The sequence below is a fragment of the Notechis scutatus genome, chromosome 2 (genome assembly GCF_049901735.1).
Source record: "Notechis scutatus isolate UNSWTSFEM ecotype Mainland chromosome 2, rNotScu1.2, whole genome shotgun sequence".
Taxonomy (NCBI): domain Eukaryota; kingdom Metazoa; phylum Chordata; class Lepidosauria; order Squamata; family Elapidae; genus Notechis; species Notechis scutatus.
Genome location: NC_142010.1, coordinates 151,353,941 through 151,369,137, shown reverse-complemented (window position 1 = coordinate 151,369,137; position 15,197 = coordinate 151,353,941). Strand labels below are relative to the sequence as shown.

The 15,197-nt window shown below is 45.3% G+C and overlaps 1 protein-coding gene across 2 annotated transcripts in view; it reads left to right on the top strand.

Moving 5' to 3' along the window:
• PHF8 (PHD finger protein 8) overlaps nt 1–15,197 on the top strand; it is a 28,384-nt gene that overhangs the window by 10,617 nt on the left and 2,570 nt on the right. Inside the window, exons 7-20 of one of the 2 annotated variants that reach the window (XM_026676283.2) lie at nt 618–780; nt 1,450–1,537; nt 2,578–2,684; nt 2,786–2,877; nt 3,528–3,617; nt 4,752–4,979; nt 5,172–5,269; nt 6,304–6,473; nt 7,549–7,634; nt 8,122–8,252; nt 9,601–9,869; nt 11,468–11,563; nt 12,677–12,786; nt 13,480–13,861. In XM_026676283.2, coding sequence (XP_026532068.1) covers nt 618–780; nt 1,450–1,537; nt 2,578–2,684; nt 2,786–2,877; nt 3,528–3,617; nt 4,752–4,979; nt 5,172–5,269; nt 6,304–6,473; nt 7,549–7,634; nt 8,122–8,252; nt 9,601–9,869; nt 11,468–11,563; nt 12,677–12,786; nt 13,480–13,861 — 2,110 coding nt within the window. The remainder of the gene's footprint in view (nt 1–617; nt 781–1,449; nt 1,538–2,577; nt 2,685–2,785; nt 2,878–3,527; nt 3,618–4,751; nt 4,980–5,171; nt 5,270–6,303; nt 6,474–7,548; nt 7,635–8,121; nt 8,253–9,600; nt 9,870–11,467; nt 11,564–12,676; nt 12,787–13,479; nt 13,862–15,197) is intronic. The other variant, XM_087956773.1, reaches the window with a different exon arrangement.

Here is a 15,197-nt window from a genome sequence, read left to right as displayed (position 1 = left end):
TGAGAAATTTGCAGCTGTAACCAGAAACAAAGCAAAGATTTTCAGCAGCCAAAAAACTGTACTTCAGTACACTGTATATCTTCATGTCCCTCATTATAGACTGTACAAAATATAGAAAGTTATGCATATAGTCTTACTTAGCACACCTCTTCTTTAGAATTCAATTGTTCTTGGCCCAGACCTTGGCATGCACTGTGGTCTTTGATTTCCGTCATGTATAAAGGACATATGGTCCTGAATATAAATTATAATGTGAAGAAGAAAAAAGCTATACCATCATTTGTAAAATAAAAATAAAAAGAATCACGCAGAGGTAGCTTGGTAAAATTACTGGGTAAGATTATCTGTGGGACAGCGCAAGCTGACACAGGCCAAGAAGGTGTTTGTAATTCTGTTACTCTTCAAATGCTGCCTCTGAAATGTGAGGTTTGGAACAGTCTAATTGTCCATGAGACATATCCCCATGTAAAGATTAGTGCCAAAGTATCCAATGTCTCCATGATTTATTGCATCAGTCTTTCCCTTATTTATGTGCACCTTGTTCTCTTGACTTTATCGTTTTGGAAAAAGAGGGAGGAGACTCTGTGTGGCAATTTATTCTATATCGTTCCCCACAGGGAGAGAAGATCTTCTACCTGGTGCGTCCCACTGTGGCTAACCTGACACTCTTTGAGGCATGGAGCAGCTCCTCCAATCAGAATGAAATGTTCTTTGGGGACCAAGTGGATAGGTGCTATCGCTGTCCTGTCCGCCAGGGCCAGACCCTCTTCATACCGACAGGTAAGGGCCCCCCAAAACCTGGTTGACCGTATATCATTCCCAGTCAGCATCATTCCTCCTGTTGCGGTTTTGGGCATTTGATTTTCTCTTTTCTGGGCTGCTTCTTTTCCTGTGGCTGCCATTTTGTGTGACAATTTGTAGATCACTTTGGGAAAGGGCTATTTATATGTAAAGGTTGAGTGTTGGTTTATTTATTTCTTTGGGTTTTACGGGCCACCGGGCTCCAAAATTACTGTGGGTGGCTTAAAGCACAAAAAAGAATAAATAAAAAGAGGAAAACCAGGAGAACCCTGTGGATCTGCACAAGCCCACTTCCTCTAACAAAAACACCATCCATCAAGTTCCATATCACAAGGCCTGAGAGGGAGAGACATGGATCTCAGCAAAGATGCCTTTCCAGGGGGCAGGACACATGGCCAAGAAGCCCTGCTCTCTGGTTGGCATTGGATGGTATTGCTTGAGGGGACCCAAACTGCACTGACTCTGCCCAGTGTTACTGGATGGGTAGAAACCATGGAAGATAATAGCTGGGTCATGTAGAATAGCAAATGCCTTAAGTCCTTTTTCCCCTTTGACATTTCAGGCCAGAAACAGCTGTTTCCTCTCTTTTCCAGTCAGTCAATGTCCTTGAGCAGCAGTTGATCATTTTACCACCTCTTGTTCTTTCAGGGTGGATCCATGCTGTGCTGACTCCCGTGGACTGCCTGGCCTTTGGAGGCAATTTTCTACACAGTCTCAACATTGAGATGCAGCTCAAGTAAGCTTGGCTGGGAGCGATTCGTCACCCCTGAGCATCTGAGGGAAATATCAAGGGAAAAGCCAAGACTTGGGAGTAGAGGGTGGAGATCCCAGATTCATTCTTCGACTTCAAACTAGTCTGAGAAAGTTTCCTTCTGAAAATCCTCAAGAGAGTTATTGCTTATTAACGTGGATGGTACTAAAGCAAAGAATGCAATGATCTGGCCTGCATAACATCATTTCTTGAAAGGATCCTGGATGTGGGAGTAGAAACACCTACCAAACTTAATATTGGTTGAAGAATTAAATATACATAGTCCTCGCCTTACGACCATTTGTTTAGGGGCTACACAAAGTTACAACAGCACTGAAAACAGTGACTTATGCCTGGTTTTTACAGTATGACCATTGTAGCATCCCCATGATCATGTAATCAAAATTCGGGTGCTTGGCAACTGGCATGTATATTTATGATATTTTCTGTGTACCAGAATCATGTGATCATCTTGGGTAACCTTCCCAGCTAGCTTCTGAGAAGCAAAGTTAATGGGGAAGCCAGATTCATTTAATGACTGCAGCGATTCACTTAACTAGCAAACAATGTCGTAAAATGGAGCAAAACTCACTTAACAACTGCCTTGCTTACCAATGGATATTTTGGGCTCAGTTGTGATCCTAGGTTAAGGACTACCTGTTTCTTTTTAATACTTGTGTTTCTAGTCCTTAGAGAATGCCTCATAAAATCTTAGTTGCCTAATGCAGTGCTGACTAGAACCCAGGAGTAAGTCAGAGGAATTAGTGTTTAGTGCCTAGATAGTTTCTTATGGCTCTGTTTAGCAGCTGTTGACCAAATCATCTGAGGAGGGGCGTCCTGCAAATTAGCATTGTTTACAGAAGCCATTTCCTCTTCATGCAAGATGTTACATTCAGTTAATTCCTTCCTTCCTTCCTTCCTTCCTTCCTTCCTTCCTTCCTTCCTTCCTTCCTTCCTTCCTTCCTTCCTTCCCTCCCCTTCCCTCCCTCCCTCCCTCCCTCCCTCCCTCTCTCCCTCCCTCCCAGGGCTTATGAGATTGAAAAGCGCCTCAGCACAGCTGATCTCTTCAAATTCCCCAACTTTGAAACTATCTGCTGGTACGTTGGCAAACATCTCCTGGATATCTTCCGAGGTAAGTTTTGAGTCTGCCTATTTTTAGTATCCTCCCTTGTCCCTGTGGCTCATGAGAATGGCCACCACTGATGCACTCTCCCTCTCTCTTTCTCCTGACAGGCCTTCGGGAAAACCGTAGGCACCCAGCTGCCTATTTGGCTCATGGGGCCAAAGCCCTCAATACCGCATTTCGCTCCTGGACTAAAAAAGAGGTAAATTATTGAGAGAATAACTCATTAGTGTTTGGGCTGGGTAACAATCAGGATCCAGAAGGTCCTGGGAAAGGGGACTTACAACTTGGATCCGAAGTTCTGACAGTTTCTTCCCCCTCCATCTCAGTTATGTGACAGCACTTTGGGTGCTCGGAAATATGACCATGTTTACAGCCATTTGCAGCATCCCATTGACTATATTTTACAAGATTTTGCCCAAACCTGGCATTTATGGTTTTTAACAAAACCCTACCATAGCAAACAGTGGGTTTATTTAACAACTGTGGCGCTCAAACTTACAACCGCTGCATTCATTGAGCAATCACCACAAAAAAACGTAGAATTGGGTCATTCATATGACCGACTTGTTTTACAACCATTATGATTTATAACTCCATTATGGGCATAACTCGAGGACTACCTGTACGACCTCTCTTGGCATGGAAGACTGATTTAGCGGAGAATATTCTGTCCCAGGAGCAGCCCAGAGTGGCTCAGTTATAGGCTGACGACCACAGTCATCCTGCCAGGGAATTATAAGAGTCGTAATTCAGCATGTCTAGAAAGTAGTAGATTGGGGAAAGCCTCTGTGGTCTTCAGCAATGTTTCAATTTTGCAGAGAAAAGTAGACTAGATATTATTCTTCCCAGGCCTTGACTGAGCATGAAGAAGAAATTCCTGGGACAGTACGTCCAGCACAACTCATCAAAGACCTGGCCAAGGAGATCCGACTGGTGGAAGTGAGTATCAAGAGGCTCGTTGGCTTTCCTGCTCTTCGGTTGAAAGCACCTCTGTGGGAAGCCAAGTGCCGAAACATATCTGGCACATATCTTACAACTAAACCTAAGAAGATCATGCTTTGGGTTTTGTGGATAGATTAGCTTAAAAGACTATTGGCCAAGAATCCTGAAGTTCTGCTGCTTAAAACCACTCATTTTCTACCAAGAAATTTTACTTGTATGGTTCTGTTGCTTAATAATGCAAAGTTGAGCTTTTATGAAGATACTTTGCAGGCTGTTTGTCTATTCCCACTTTGTCCCTTGAAACTGAAAGTTGCATCCTCCCATGCATCCTCTAATGGCCAGCTTCCTGGCAGGCAGGAATCCCTTCGGCAAAGCCATTCCCAAACTGCACTCAGGCAAGGAACAACAGTCAAGGACATACCTTGGGAAATTCTCAGCTCGGGTTTTGCTGCTCTGCATGTTAAGTGTCCTGGTGGAAATAGGGGCACCACACATTCGCCCCAGGCACAGCAGTATGAAGTGGCTTTACTGGCTTTAGGTACCCGGTGTGCTCAGAGCAGCCACGGCATAGTCTGTAGCCTGGCTGTTTATACCACACCGCAGAATACATATTCTGGCCCCTCAATGTGCCTGAGAGGGCTGGCAAGTTTGCTCTCTCTGTTTCAAAGTGGCACCAGACATCCGCTGGTTTTTTTAAACAGCTACCCTATACCCTAAATGACAATGTGCAGAGGAATCCACTAAGAGTCTAATAATACGGTTTGGCAAATTCTGAGCTTGCCTAAGAGATACTCTGTGATGGGCTTGAGAACAGAGTGTCTGTTTTAGGTCCATAAAGTTGCAGTTTCCTTGTATAAAAGCCGAAGCAACCTATCTTAAGAACTCCCTTTTTGCTTTTAATCTCAGAGAGTCCTTTCCGTCTTTTTATCGGTTGGCAGTATTTGTTCATTGTGTCTGGGGAGGAGCTGGACTTTATCTTAGCAAGCCTCGCCCCTCCCCAACCCCCCCCCCCCCGGGAAAATTGCAGCTGTGTTTCTGTGATGCTGAACCCAGCAGGGGTGGTCGCCTCCAGTCCAAATGAAGGGTTTTGTGATGCTTCCTTGGGGGGCGTTTGTGCTCTCGCTCCTCCAGGATATATTCCAGCAGAACATTGGGAAGACTGGCAGCCCATTTGGCCTGCAGAGAGTCGCCCAGCCTGGGGCAGCAGCTGCCAAAAAGGGAGATCAGAGTCCCAAGGAGCCGGGCAAGAAAGGCAGCCGAAAAGATGCGGCATCTGTCAAAGCCCTGGAACTAGAGTTGCTGCGCAAGTACAAGAGGCAGCAGAGCTTGAAACGCGCAGAGAGTCCTGGCCAGGAGGAGGTGAGGTGCCACGGGTGTTGCTGTGCGTGCTGAGTGGGAGAAAGGGTGGAGTTGAGGTGGCCCCATTGGGGGGGGATTTGGGACCCGGTTGGGCAGCACCTGGGTTTGTTTAGTGGCTTACGATCTGTTCCTGCCCCTGTCTCCTATGACCTCAGCATATACCAGCCAACGCTCTTTCTTTTCCTTGCCCAGTTCGACTTGCCAAGTTCCAGCCTGGATGATACAGATGGAGAACCTGATCTGACAGAGGAAGAGCTGCCCATGGTGGTGGCCAATGGTCGAGGCACCAGGTTAGCCTCTGGAGATGGGATTCAGATGCTTTCGAGGGGTGGGGTGAGAGGTAGGGGCAGAAACAAAGTAGTGACATAGATGGGTAAACTCTGATAACTTCAGTAACGCTGACTTGGTTCAGATTCCTAGCCATCTGAGAGCCATTTTTTTTCAGCGTGAAAGAGATAGGCAGCCAGCAGCTGAATCGGCCCTCAGCAGTATTCCAGAATGGCCCTCCGGTGTATGCGCACTCTGGGTCAGCAGGGTGTAACGTAGACCTTTGGCAAGATGGAGCTTTCCACTTCTGCTTTTCAAGCAGCTCCTCCTCCTTCATAAGCCATGCTGGTGAGCAGATGGCCATGCTGAGAAGAAAGAGCCCTGCCAAAACCTCCTTTGCTGTCAGCAATTGGGGGAGGGGCCGTAAGACCAGGATTTGAGAGCCTAGGAGTGAGCAGATTGGCAGGTGGTTACCGGCCAAGTTTGTTGCAAGAGACGGCCCACATTTAAACATTGAGTTGCTGGTAAGAATAATATACAGTAGCAAAAACGTTGCACTTGACTAAGGTTAAACCTCGTTCTTCTGTGTTACCCTCTAGAGGAATCTTTTGTTGCCTTGAGTATATTTATGTTATTATCTCCCTCCCTTCCTCCGAGGAGATCAGGGCAGTGAAGCGGGTGCTGCTGCTCTTCCTCCTCCTCCCTGCCCTTCTGGTTTATATCCAGCAACTCTTCAGGGCTGAAAGAAAGGTGAAGCTGAACGACCAGTCTATGCATAAAGGCAGAGCAGAGATTTGTATTCCCCATGTATAAGGTTAACCCAAGGATCCTACCTAGCTTCAGTAAGGGGACTCTTAGCAAGAATACCATCTCAGTGTTTAAGAGAAAAATAATCCTTTCCCCTACTTTGTAGGGCTGATCCAGCAAGGGCAACAGAGAATATATTATGGGCTGCATAATACCCTTCAATGATTAGATCATCCGATCAGGTCAGCCTTGTCAGTTTTGGTGTTTCTCCTCCTCCTCCCATTCCCTCCCCTCCCCTCCCCCTGGGCAGGAAAATCAAAGCCTCGGAGCGCACCCGGAGCCACAAAGGAGCACAAAGGAGAGCCCCAGCCAGCCCCTCTGATGCAGAAGCCCCGGATATAGACTCCGAGGAGGATCTGCAGATCGACGAAACGCCACGCAGGGAAAGGAGGAATCTGCTGCTGCACAAGAAGCTTTCCAGTATGTGGCACCTTCCATCCCTGCTTGGTGGCTCTCTAGGGTGGATGCATTTCTCTCGGGTTGGGCAGATACCTCTTCCATGTTCACTTGTGCTAACTCTGGCCATTCTTTTGGCTGTCTCCTTTGTCTCTGTTCCAGGCCTCCCTTCAAAATGTCTTTTGGGGACAAAGCTCAGAGTTAGGCTGCATTGTGCCATGTTCTGTGCTTGAGTCCAGGTTGGAGGGAAAGAGAAGAACCCAGATTCTTCTACAGTCTGAATCAGATATGCAGATACACACAGCTTTCTTTGCCATGACAAAACCCCATCATCTGTCTGCTAAGAGCTATTGGCTTCTTTATTACGAGTTGCTTTCAGGCACACCGGTGTAATGGCAACAACTTAAAAATAATTACCACCAACACACTTATTGTTCTGTGGTTAACACTATCACTAATCCGTGAAAATTATTTTATAAAAACTAAAGCTGGAGTTTTAGAGAAGTTAAATTCTGTATTCTCTGCTATAGCTTTGGTTTTTAAACATATTTTTGGAGTGTGATTACAGTTTAAAATGTGACTTTGCTGTTTTGTTTTCTTTTATGAATGATCCCTTCCTTATCTTCAACTTCATTAGTGGTTGCCTAAATTCCATTCTCTTATTTCATCTTTGACCTTCTACTTTCATTGAAAGAGGTTACACAGTTTCCATATCTGCTTCAGATGGTTATGAGGGAACTTGTTGATTTCCAAAGCTTAGGTTGCATTCCTAATTGTTTATCATTATTATCAATTTAAAAAAATGGCAAGTGAGTTCTGTATATGTTTTCTTGGCAGTAAGTCCCACTGTGATTTACAAGGCAGATTCCTATGTAGGTGAGTGTGTAGGGTAACTGTTATCTAAATCACAGTTTGCATGGCTGATTCCTAGGCAGGTGGGTGTATATACATATATCACCATTATCTGAGTCACAAGAGCCACACATGTCTCTCTTTGAGGAATAAAAACATTTCTGTTTGATTCACAGCTTGTATGATTTCCCAGCCTTTCCTGAGTTTCCAGCGACATATTTTAACATGTGTGTTCTTCCAATTCCAGAATTTCCTCGGAAACTGCCACGAGCCAAACCCTGTTCCGACCCAAATAAAGTGCGAGAGCCAGGGGAAGTAGAGTTTGACATTGAAGTAAGTCTGGTACTCACGATCAGGATTGTGGAGTTGTGACAACCGGTTAGGATCACCATCTAGGAGTGGGAGTTAATTGTGACATGAGGCACTACAGGGGGGTTGGCTCAAGGATCAATTTTTAAAAGCTTGAAAAAGTTATGAGAAGTTTCTCATCAAGCACTGAACATCCCCAGTGAAACCAATTCAGGTAGAAATGGTTAAGAAATGTTTGCTTTGTTGGTCGTATCGGTAAAGATCCAAGTTTCCCTGAGGAATAATCATGTACAGTTTTGAACATGGCCCTCTCCCTCTGCCTAACTATGGTAAGGAATTGCGGGTCCAGTTGAAACGTTGCTGCTCTTGAGCTTCAGATGGACACTTGGCTCAAATGACACTCACTTTGTGTTAGCCTTTGCACTGTTGTGCTGCTGGAGCAGATAGGCAGGATACCCATTTGCCTAGCAAATTGCCCTCCTGTTAAAACAAGATTTTATTTTGTCTGCAGGAGGACTACACCACTGAAGAGGAGGATGCTTCTGGTGATGACCAGTTGGAAGGCAGCAGTAGTGCTGGGGGGATCCTGGACCTGCTGAAAGCCAGTCGGCAGGTTGGCGGTGCTGACTATGATGAGCTGAGGTGAGATGGGGACTCAGGAGGACTCGGGAGTGTGTGTGTGTGTGTGTGTGTGTGGAGTGGTTTATAATTTTTCAAAGGCCCTTGTTTCTGTTTTCCCGGGATGGGTATGTGGCAAGCCAGACCATGGGATCTCTTGGAGCTCTGCTATTTCTGGCAAACCCCAAAGCCTTGCCTGTTTGGTTGCCTGCTATGAAGGAGGCACCGGAGCCATGTACAGCACAGTTTGATTTTAACAATTAGTAGTTGACCATCTATTTTTTAAATCCCTGGTAAACTGCTTTTTAATACTCAAAAACAATATTTTTAACATTCCAAGTAGGCTCTTTCCTGTTCTCATCAGCAAATGATTTTTCTGGTGTTTGAAGGGGTAACAGAGTCTTGTGAGGCTTACAAAGCAGGGAGCCAAAGGGTACCCTTCCAACTGCCCCTTTGCATCTTTTCCACCTCAGTTCTTAAACTGTTAAGATTTTACCTCAGGCACATGCAGGTGCAGGAAATGCATCTATAGGCCCCTCAGAAGGTGGATTTCATAGGTTTTTCCCTTCCACCAAACCCAAAGAAGGGTGGAAGCAAGGAGTGGGATGCACAAAATGACTCTTTTTGATCACCAGTTTCCTGTTGACAGAGATCTGCTGCTACGTCAAACATCATCCTCAACATTTGCAATGATTGAAACCAAGATTGAAACCCTTTCATGTTTTTCTGTTCATTATATCTCAGAAGGCTTTGGTAACTTAGGGATTTAGAATAAATGAGTTTCAGAATTTTTTTGGGTCTTTAAACAGCATTAGGTCTGTTTAAATAGATTTCACCTTCTGTCATCCAGATTGGTTAGATCACAATTCCTCTTCTTTTTAGCCTTAATAGGAAGCACTAATACAAATATCCAAGTTGCAAGAGAAATTTTGAAAACATATTTTGAGGTAATATTTGAACCATGGTGATACAGTAGTTAGAATGCACTATTGCAGGCTAACCCTGTCTACTGCCAGGACTTCAATCCCGACAGAGCTCAAGGTTGACTCAGCCTTCCATCCTTCCAAGGTTGGCAAAATGAGGATCCAGATTGTTGGGGGCAATAGGCTGACTCCGTAAACAGTTTAGAGAGGGCTGTAAAGCACTATGAAGCAGTATATAAGTCTAAGTGCTATTGCTATTGCTGTTTTGTCAGTGCACAGAGTATACCTATGACCTGTCTAAGGTACTGAGAAGTGTTTAGAGGCTTGCTTCTAAACACTTCTCAGTACCTTACTTCTCCAAACCTTCAGAGGTTTGCTGGATAAAACTATGTTGCATGTTGTGTCCCAGTGCTGACACAATCAGGCTTCCACTTCTATTGTCTCCCCAGTGATGCACCTGCATCTCCCAGTACTCAGGAAGCCATCCAAGGCATGTTGTGCATGGCCAACCTCCAGTCGTCATCCTCAGGAGGGGCCTCCAGCTTGCAGGCTTGGTTGGCAGCTGGGCATGAACGTGGCTCTGCGGGAGCTTCTGGCACACAGCGCTCAGGGAAGAGGCCCATCAAACGACCAGCTCATCACAGCACAGACAGCGAGGAAGAGGCCAGCATGGATGAGCAGGAGAGCCTGGGCACCTGTTTTAAGGATGCTGAATACAGTAAGGAATGGAAAGAGTTTTACTTCTCTGTTGGAAGGTTTGACCAGAAAAATAGGGCTTTTTTTTTTTTTCTCCTGGGCAGAAATGTTAAAAGGCTACTTGAAATCTATTGGCCTGGAAGAGTGCTGTGCATTACAAAGTATGGATCTTAATATACAGTTATACCACCTGTACAACACCTGGCAAGATGGAACCCTGGAAGTCTATTGCAATTCCAAGGAGGCCTGTTTGAGTAGACATGTCTAGGCTGCCCCCTTACACTGTTCCCTATATAGGTCTTCTCAGGTAAAAATCCACTGATCTCAATAAGCACGTCGTCATTGGTTTAGGGGTCTCCCGAGGTATGGGGCTACCACAGTTTGAGTGGAAACCTCAGCACATCTGAAGGACATCGAATTGGGGAAGGCTGGAAAATTGGCCTACTGCGGTTAGATTACGCAGAGCATCTCCCAGCCAGCTTCCCATCTCTCAGTGCCAAACTGTTCACTTTCACAGCAAGGCTTCCTAAAGGTTCTCTTGCTCCTACCATAGCAGTGTATTTTGCCACTAACCTGGGTAGATGAGATTTGATCACTAGCAATTGGTTTAGGAACATGCCATGTTTTGTAGGGTCGTTTTGACTTGTCTATCTGGAAACTGCTGGAGTTGTGCCTCCTTTCCCAAGGAGGGAAACATACAAACGAGGGGACATTTCCGATATTGGCAGCAATCAATGGTTTTTAGAGCTGTGCAAGGAATCGAATGGACAGGCAGAGTGTCTAGAATGAGGAGCAGACCATCTTGTTAACTTTTGGGGGGTGGTTACTCTGGCTCGGAATTCAAGACCTTGTAGAGCAGGGGCGTTAAATCTGGCCCACGGGGCCAGGCTGGAAATAGCAAACAACCAGCCCACGGTGACTCTGGCAGCCAAAACAGGGCACACGCCCAGTTTTGCCCAGCAAGGTGCTGCAGGAGGCTGTCCAGGCCAAAAGTGGAGTGGAGTGGCTGTGCAAGCCCCCCTCTCTCCCCCGTGCCCAGTTTTGCCCGTCAGGGTGCTGCAGGATGCCATCCAGGCCAAAAAGGGGGTGTAGGAGGGGCCCACTCCCTGCTTTGGCCGGCAGGGTGCTGCAGGAGGCGTCCATCCCATCTCCCCATCCCCTACAATGCTGATCCAGCCCTCGAAGAAATCCAGTTTGACACCCCTGCTGTAGATAATTTGGTCTTGTTTGACTTCTGTTCTGTTTGACTTCTTGCTTGACTTCAGCTTCATTCCATTTTTCATCCGCCTGTCTTTACAGACTTTGCTACTCAAAATTATATGCAGGCTTTTGGTTTTCTGCAAGAACCAAACATGTCCCCTTATCTTGTTTTAAAAAATATTGCATCAGAAAGATCCATGTTTTGTGAAAAGGAGCTACTCTATAATATATGAAAAGATACCTGATTGATATAAATTGAGCAGAGAAGGACTTATACTTATAGCAATAAAGCATTTGTCCTCAGAGAAATCTAGCTTCCCTTCATGGGCCTCATTGCAATCACAGTTTCTTGTTTGCCCCTCCCATATATTCAGACCTGAAAAATTTGCAATTCATGTCCAACTGCATCCCTCTCTGTAGTTTACCCGTCCTTGGAATCAGATGAGGATGACCCAGCCTTGAAATCACTGCCAAAGAAGAAAAAATGCACGGATGATGCTCCGTGGAGTCCTAAAGGTAACCATCCATCACCTGTAACAAATGGTCTGTATTTAATGCGAGTCTATACAAAGGGATAAAAAAACCACAATTCCCTGGGAATAGTTCTTTTAAAAAGCAAATTTCTAACCCTTTTGCACACGAAAATATACCTGAAAGTGTTTGGGGTGAAAAATGTAATGAGGATTCTAATGCTAGCAGAATTGCTGAAGACATTTTTTTTACTGTACTTGAGGATGGGATTTTATTGTGCAGTGCTGATTGTTGATTATCCCAGCAATTTATAGAGTGAACTGGGTCGTAATTCTTGGAAATACACAAAGCACAATGATATGATCGTAGAACTTACCTTTTGTTTCTGTGAAGTATGGAAAGACTATAGGTAGAGCTGTGGGCTTTCTCTGCTTAAACCAAAAACTACACTGAGCATAGACAACCTGTATTGCAGCTTTGCCTTATTACAGTTTGTAGAAAAGCCTGGAAGGCCACGATTCTGAATATGGAGATCTTTCTGGTTTAGTTGATATCTGAAAGGGGAGTTGGAGGAGTGGGTTTTCATTGTAATAGTAATAATTTGAGGCAAACCTGCTTGAGTATATTGGGAAGGGTGTTTTTTTTTAAAGGATTTTATTTTAAAAACAACAACACTGAGCTCTGCAACCTAGCTTTGCTAATTTTGATAGACCTTCCCTCAATTGGTTCCATAGTATATCTGGCTTGGCTCTATTCACAAATGCAAATCATTCTTCTTTTTTTCCTTTGTGTTTTGCCTGTGACAAGTAAGCATTTCAGAGTGAGCACTGCATCTGTGAGAGCTGTGAGGCCTTAATTAACAGATTTGTGGCCCAGATGTTATGGATTGCCAATAAATAAAGCCACCATTATCTTGTTCTTGAGTTTATGGGTTTGTAGGCAAAGGATATGTTTTATATACAGTATATACCAAGTGGGAGAAAATAGTGCAGCCTCTCCTAATCTCGGGGTGCTTCGGATCTCGGGACTGCAGTTCCCAGAATTCTTCAGCCTAAAATGGCAATCTGGGTATTAACCATTCCACATAAGTGGAAATCATCACGGTTGGAGAGAAGGCGGAATAGAAAAAAATCTTCTGTGAACTTTCCCTCTTCACAGCCCGGGTGACCCCCACATTACCCAAGCAAGACCGCCCTGTCCGTGAAGGGACCAGAGTGGCATCTGTCGAGACCGGTCTGGCAGCTGCAGCAGCTAAACTGGCTCAGCAGGTAAACGGCCAGGTTGGTTTATGGATAGAAGGAGCAGGTTGCGAGACCCAAGAAGACTCATCCTCCTCGGGTGGGTGGCCGCCTTCTTCAGTAGAACGTTTGCTTCGTCAGTGAGGAAAGCTTGGGGAGTTTCAGGAAGATAGAATTGTTGTTCAATAGAAAGCATGCTCATTGTTAAGATTAGAGCGCTGCCTTCTATGTACTGGCTTTTCTCAGTATATTTCTCACCGCGCTCAGTGGAGTGACTGATTGTTTATGTGTTTATTCCCTTTCTGTGCCATCCCACTCAAAAGACTGAATGGTACATAGCACAGGTCAATATACTCAGGAACTATAACAAGTAATCAATAAATAATGAACAGAAATATAGCAAAATTTATTCCAAAAGAGCCAGAGCAGCATATTTCATAGGATAGCATCATCCCATAAGTTGCTAAAGCCCTACTTTCAGATTCTGTGCGTATGCGTGTGTGTATGTGTGTGTGTTGAATTTAGGATGGCTAGTTCATTCAGTGTTCTTGAATGGGAATGCAATTGTGTAAGTATCCTTTCAAGCATTTCCTGGTACCGTTAATGGATTCAGCCAGGCAGGAGCAACAGGAATCCCCCCTAGCAGAGCTGCCCATGCCCAGCTGGTCTTAAACACTGCAGCTCTGCATGAAAGATTCTGCCTCTTATTCTCTTCCTTTTAAGGAACATCAGAAGTCACAGCGGCGGAAATTCACGGTGAAAAGGAAACCACCATCTCCAAAAGCTCCTAGTCCAGAACCGGAGCCAGAACCAGAACCAGAACCAGAGCCAGAACTGATAGAAGCAGAAGTGGAGCCAGATGTGCCACCCCCACCCCCCGTCCCCCAGGAACCAGACCCTGAGCTGGAGGCCCCTGTGCCCACCCCTCCTCCAGAAGTGAAACAGGAGCAGTTTGCTGGCAGCCTGGTGGATCATGAATACACCGCTCGGCCTAATGTTTTTGGAATGGCTCAGGTGAACCGGGGCTCCACGCCTATGGCCCCAGGGGTCTTCTTGTCCCAGCGGCGCCCCTCAGCTGGCTCACCAGGTCCTCAAGCAGCACAGGGTAAGCTTGTATATATGGGCTTTGAAAGGGAAGGGCCAATCCTATTGATGTTGTTTAGGGAAGGGTTCTAATTGACTAAGATCTGCCACAAGGTGTTTTTGCCACAGGAAGAGAGAGATTGTCGTTGGTGGAAGAATATGGCTTGGGCTGGTCCTTCGTAGGATGCATTCTGGGCAATCAAATACTGAACACACTTAGTGGTATTACCTATTATCAGCTTTGCTGCATTCAAAGAAAGTTATCAGTTCAAATAGTGCCTCACCTTGAGTATCTCACTTGGGATAATACTAGTGGGTTGCGTAGCACTTTTGAAGTTGGCATTAATTATATAGCATTGTGAACATTCTGGACTTCCTTATAAGAATAAAGTATTGTATGAGTAAGGAAACTGAGGCAGGTGTGAATCGAGGCAGGCAGGAGCCACTGGATCCTGGCAAGATCCAGACTCATTCATCCTGTGTAATCCCACATCACACGGATGGAATTCATGGTTTCCCCATTGAGAATTTTTTTGAATAGTTTGCTGACAGTTGTGAGAGAAGGTGAGATTCTTGTTCCCTCGTGGGAATTTTGGGCTCCCAAGTGGAAAGCAAGCAGGTGAAAGAAACCAGATGCCATTTTTCATGTTCGCCTTGGATTCATTCTGTAGCTGGCAAGCACTTCCTCCTCCACAGCAGCAGAGACTTTTTTTTCACAAGGAAAATAAACTGGTTTGATGACTTGAACAAACCTCTGTACTTCTAAAACTCTTGTCTCTGTAACCTTTTAACTAGATGAGACAGTGCCTCATGAGGCAAAACTTTTTTGAACCAAATGGACCGTTTTACAGAATGCATCCAAAATCCACAACCTGCGATTTCTGTGGAACTGAAATTTGGCAAATTTCATCAAACATTTTATGACAAACAAAATGTCATAAAACATTTGTGGTGGTCAGTTCCTGATGTTTCACTATACAGTGGCGATCCACACCCTTCACAGCTTGGAGGCCCGGTGGGGGTGGGGTGGGGAACCAGCCCATGCATGCAGCAGGCCATCGTGCACACGCGCACGTGCGTTCTGGCCTGCCACTTGCACAAGTCGAGTTGTGCACATGCCCGCATGCGCCAGCCCACCACTCACGTGGCCTGGTTCCAGACGGGCCATAGCTTTGTAGTGGGCCACGGCCCAGGAGTTGGGGACCCCTGCTATACAGTTCAACATGGGCTACTTTCAAGGCAGATACATCTCCGAATATTTCCCTGAATTTTTTAAAAGGACTTTTCAGGTACATTCAAGTACATAGGTTCTGCCATGGTTAAAGACGCTTAAGAAATCTGGTAAGGAAATATCTCTA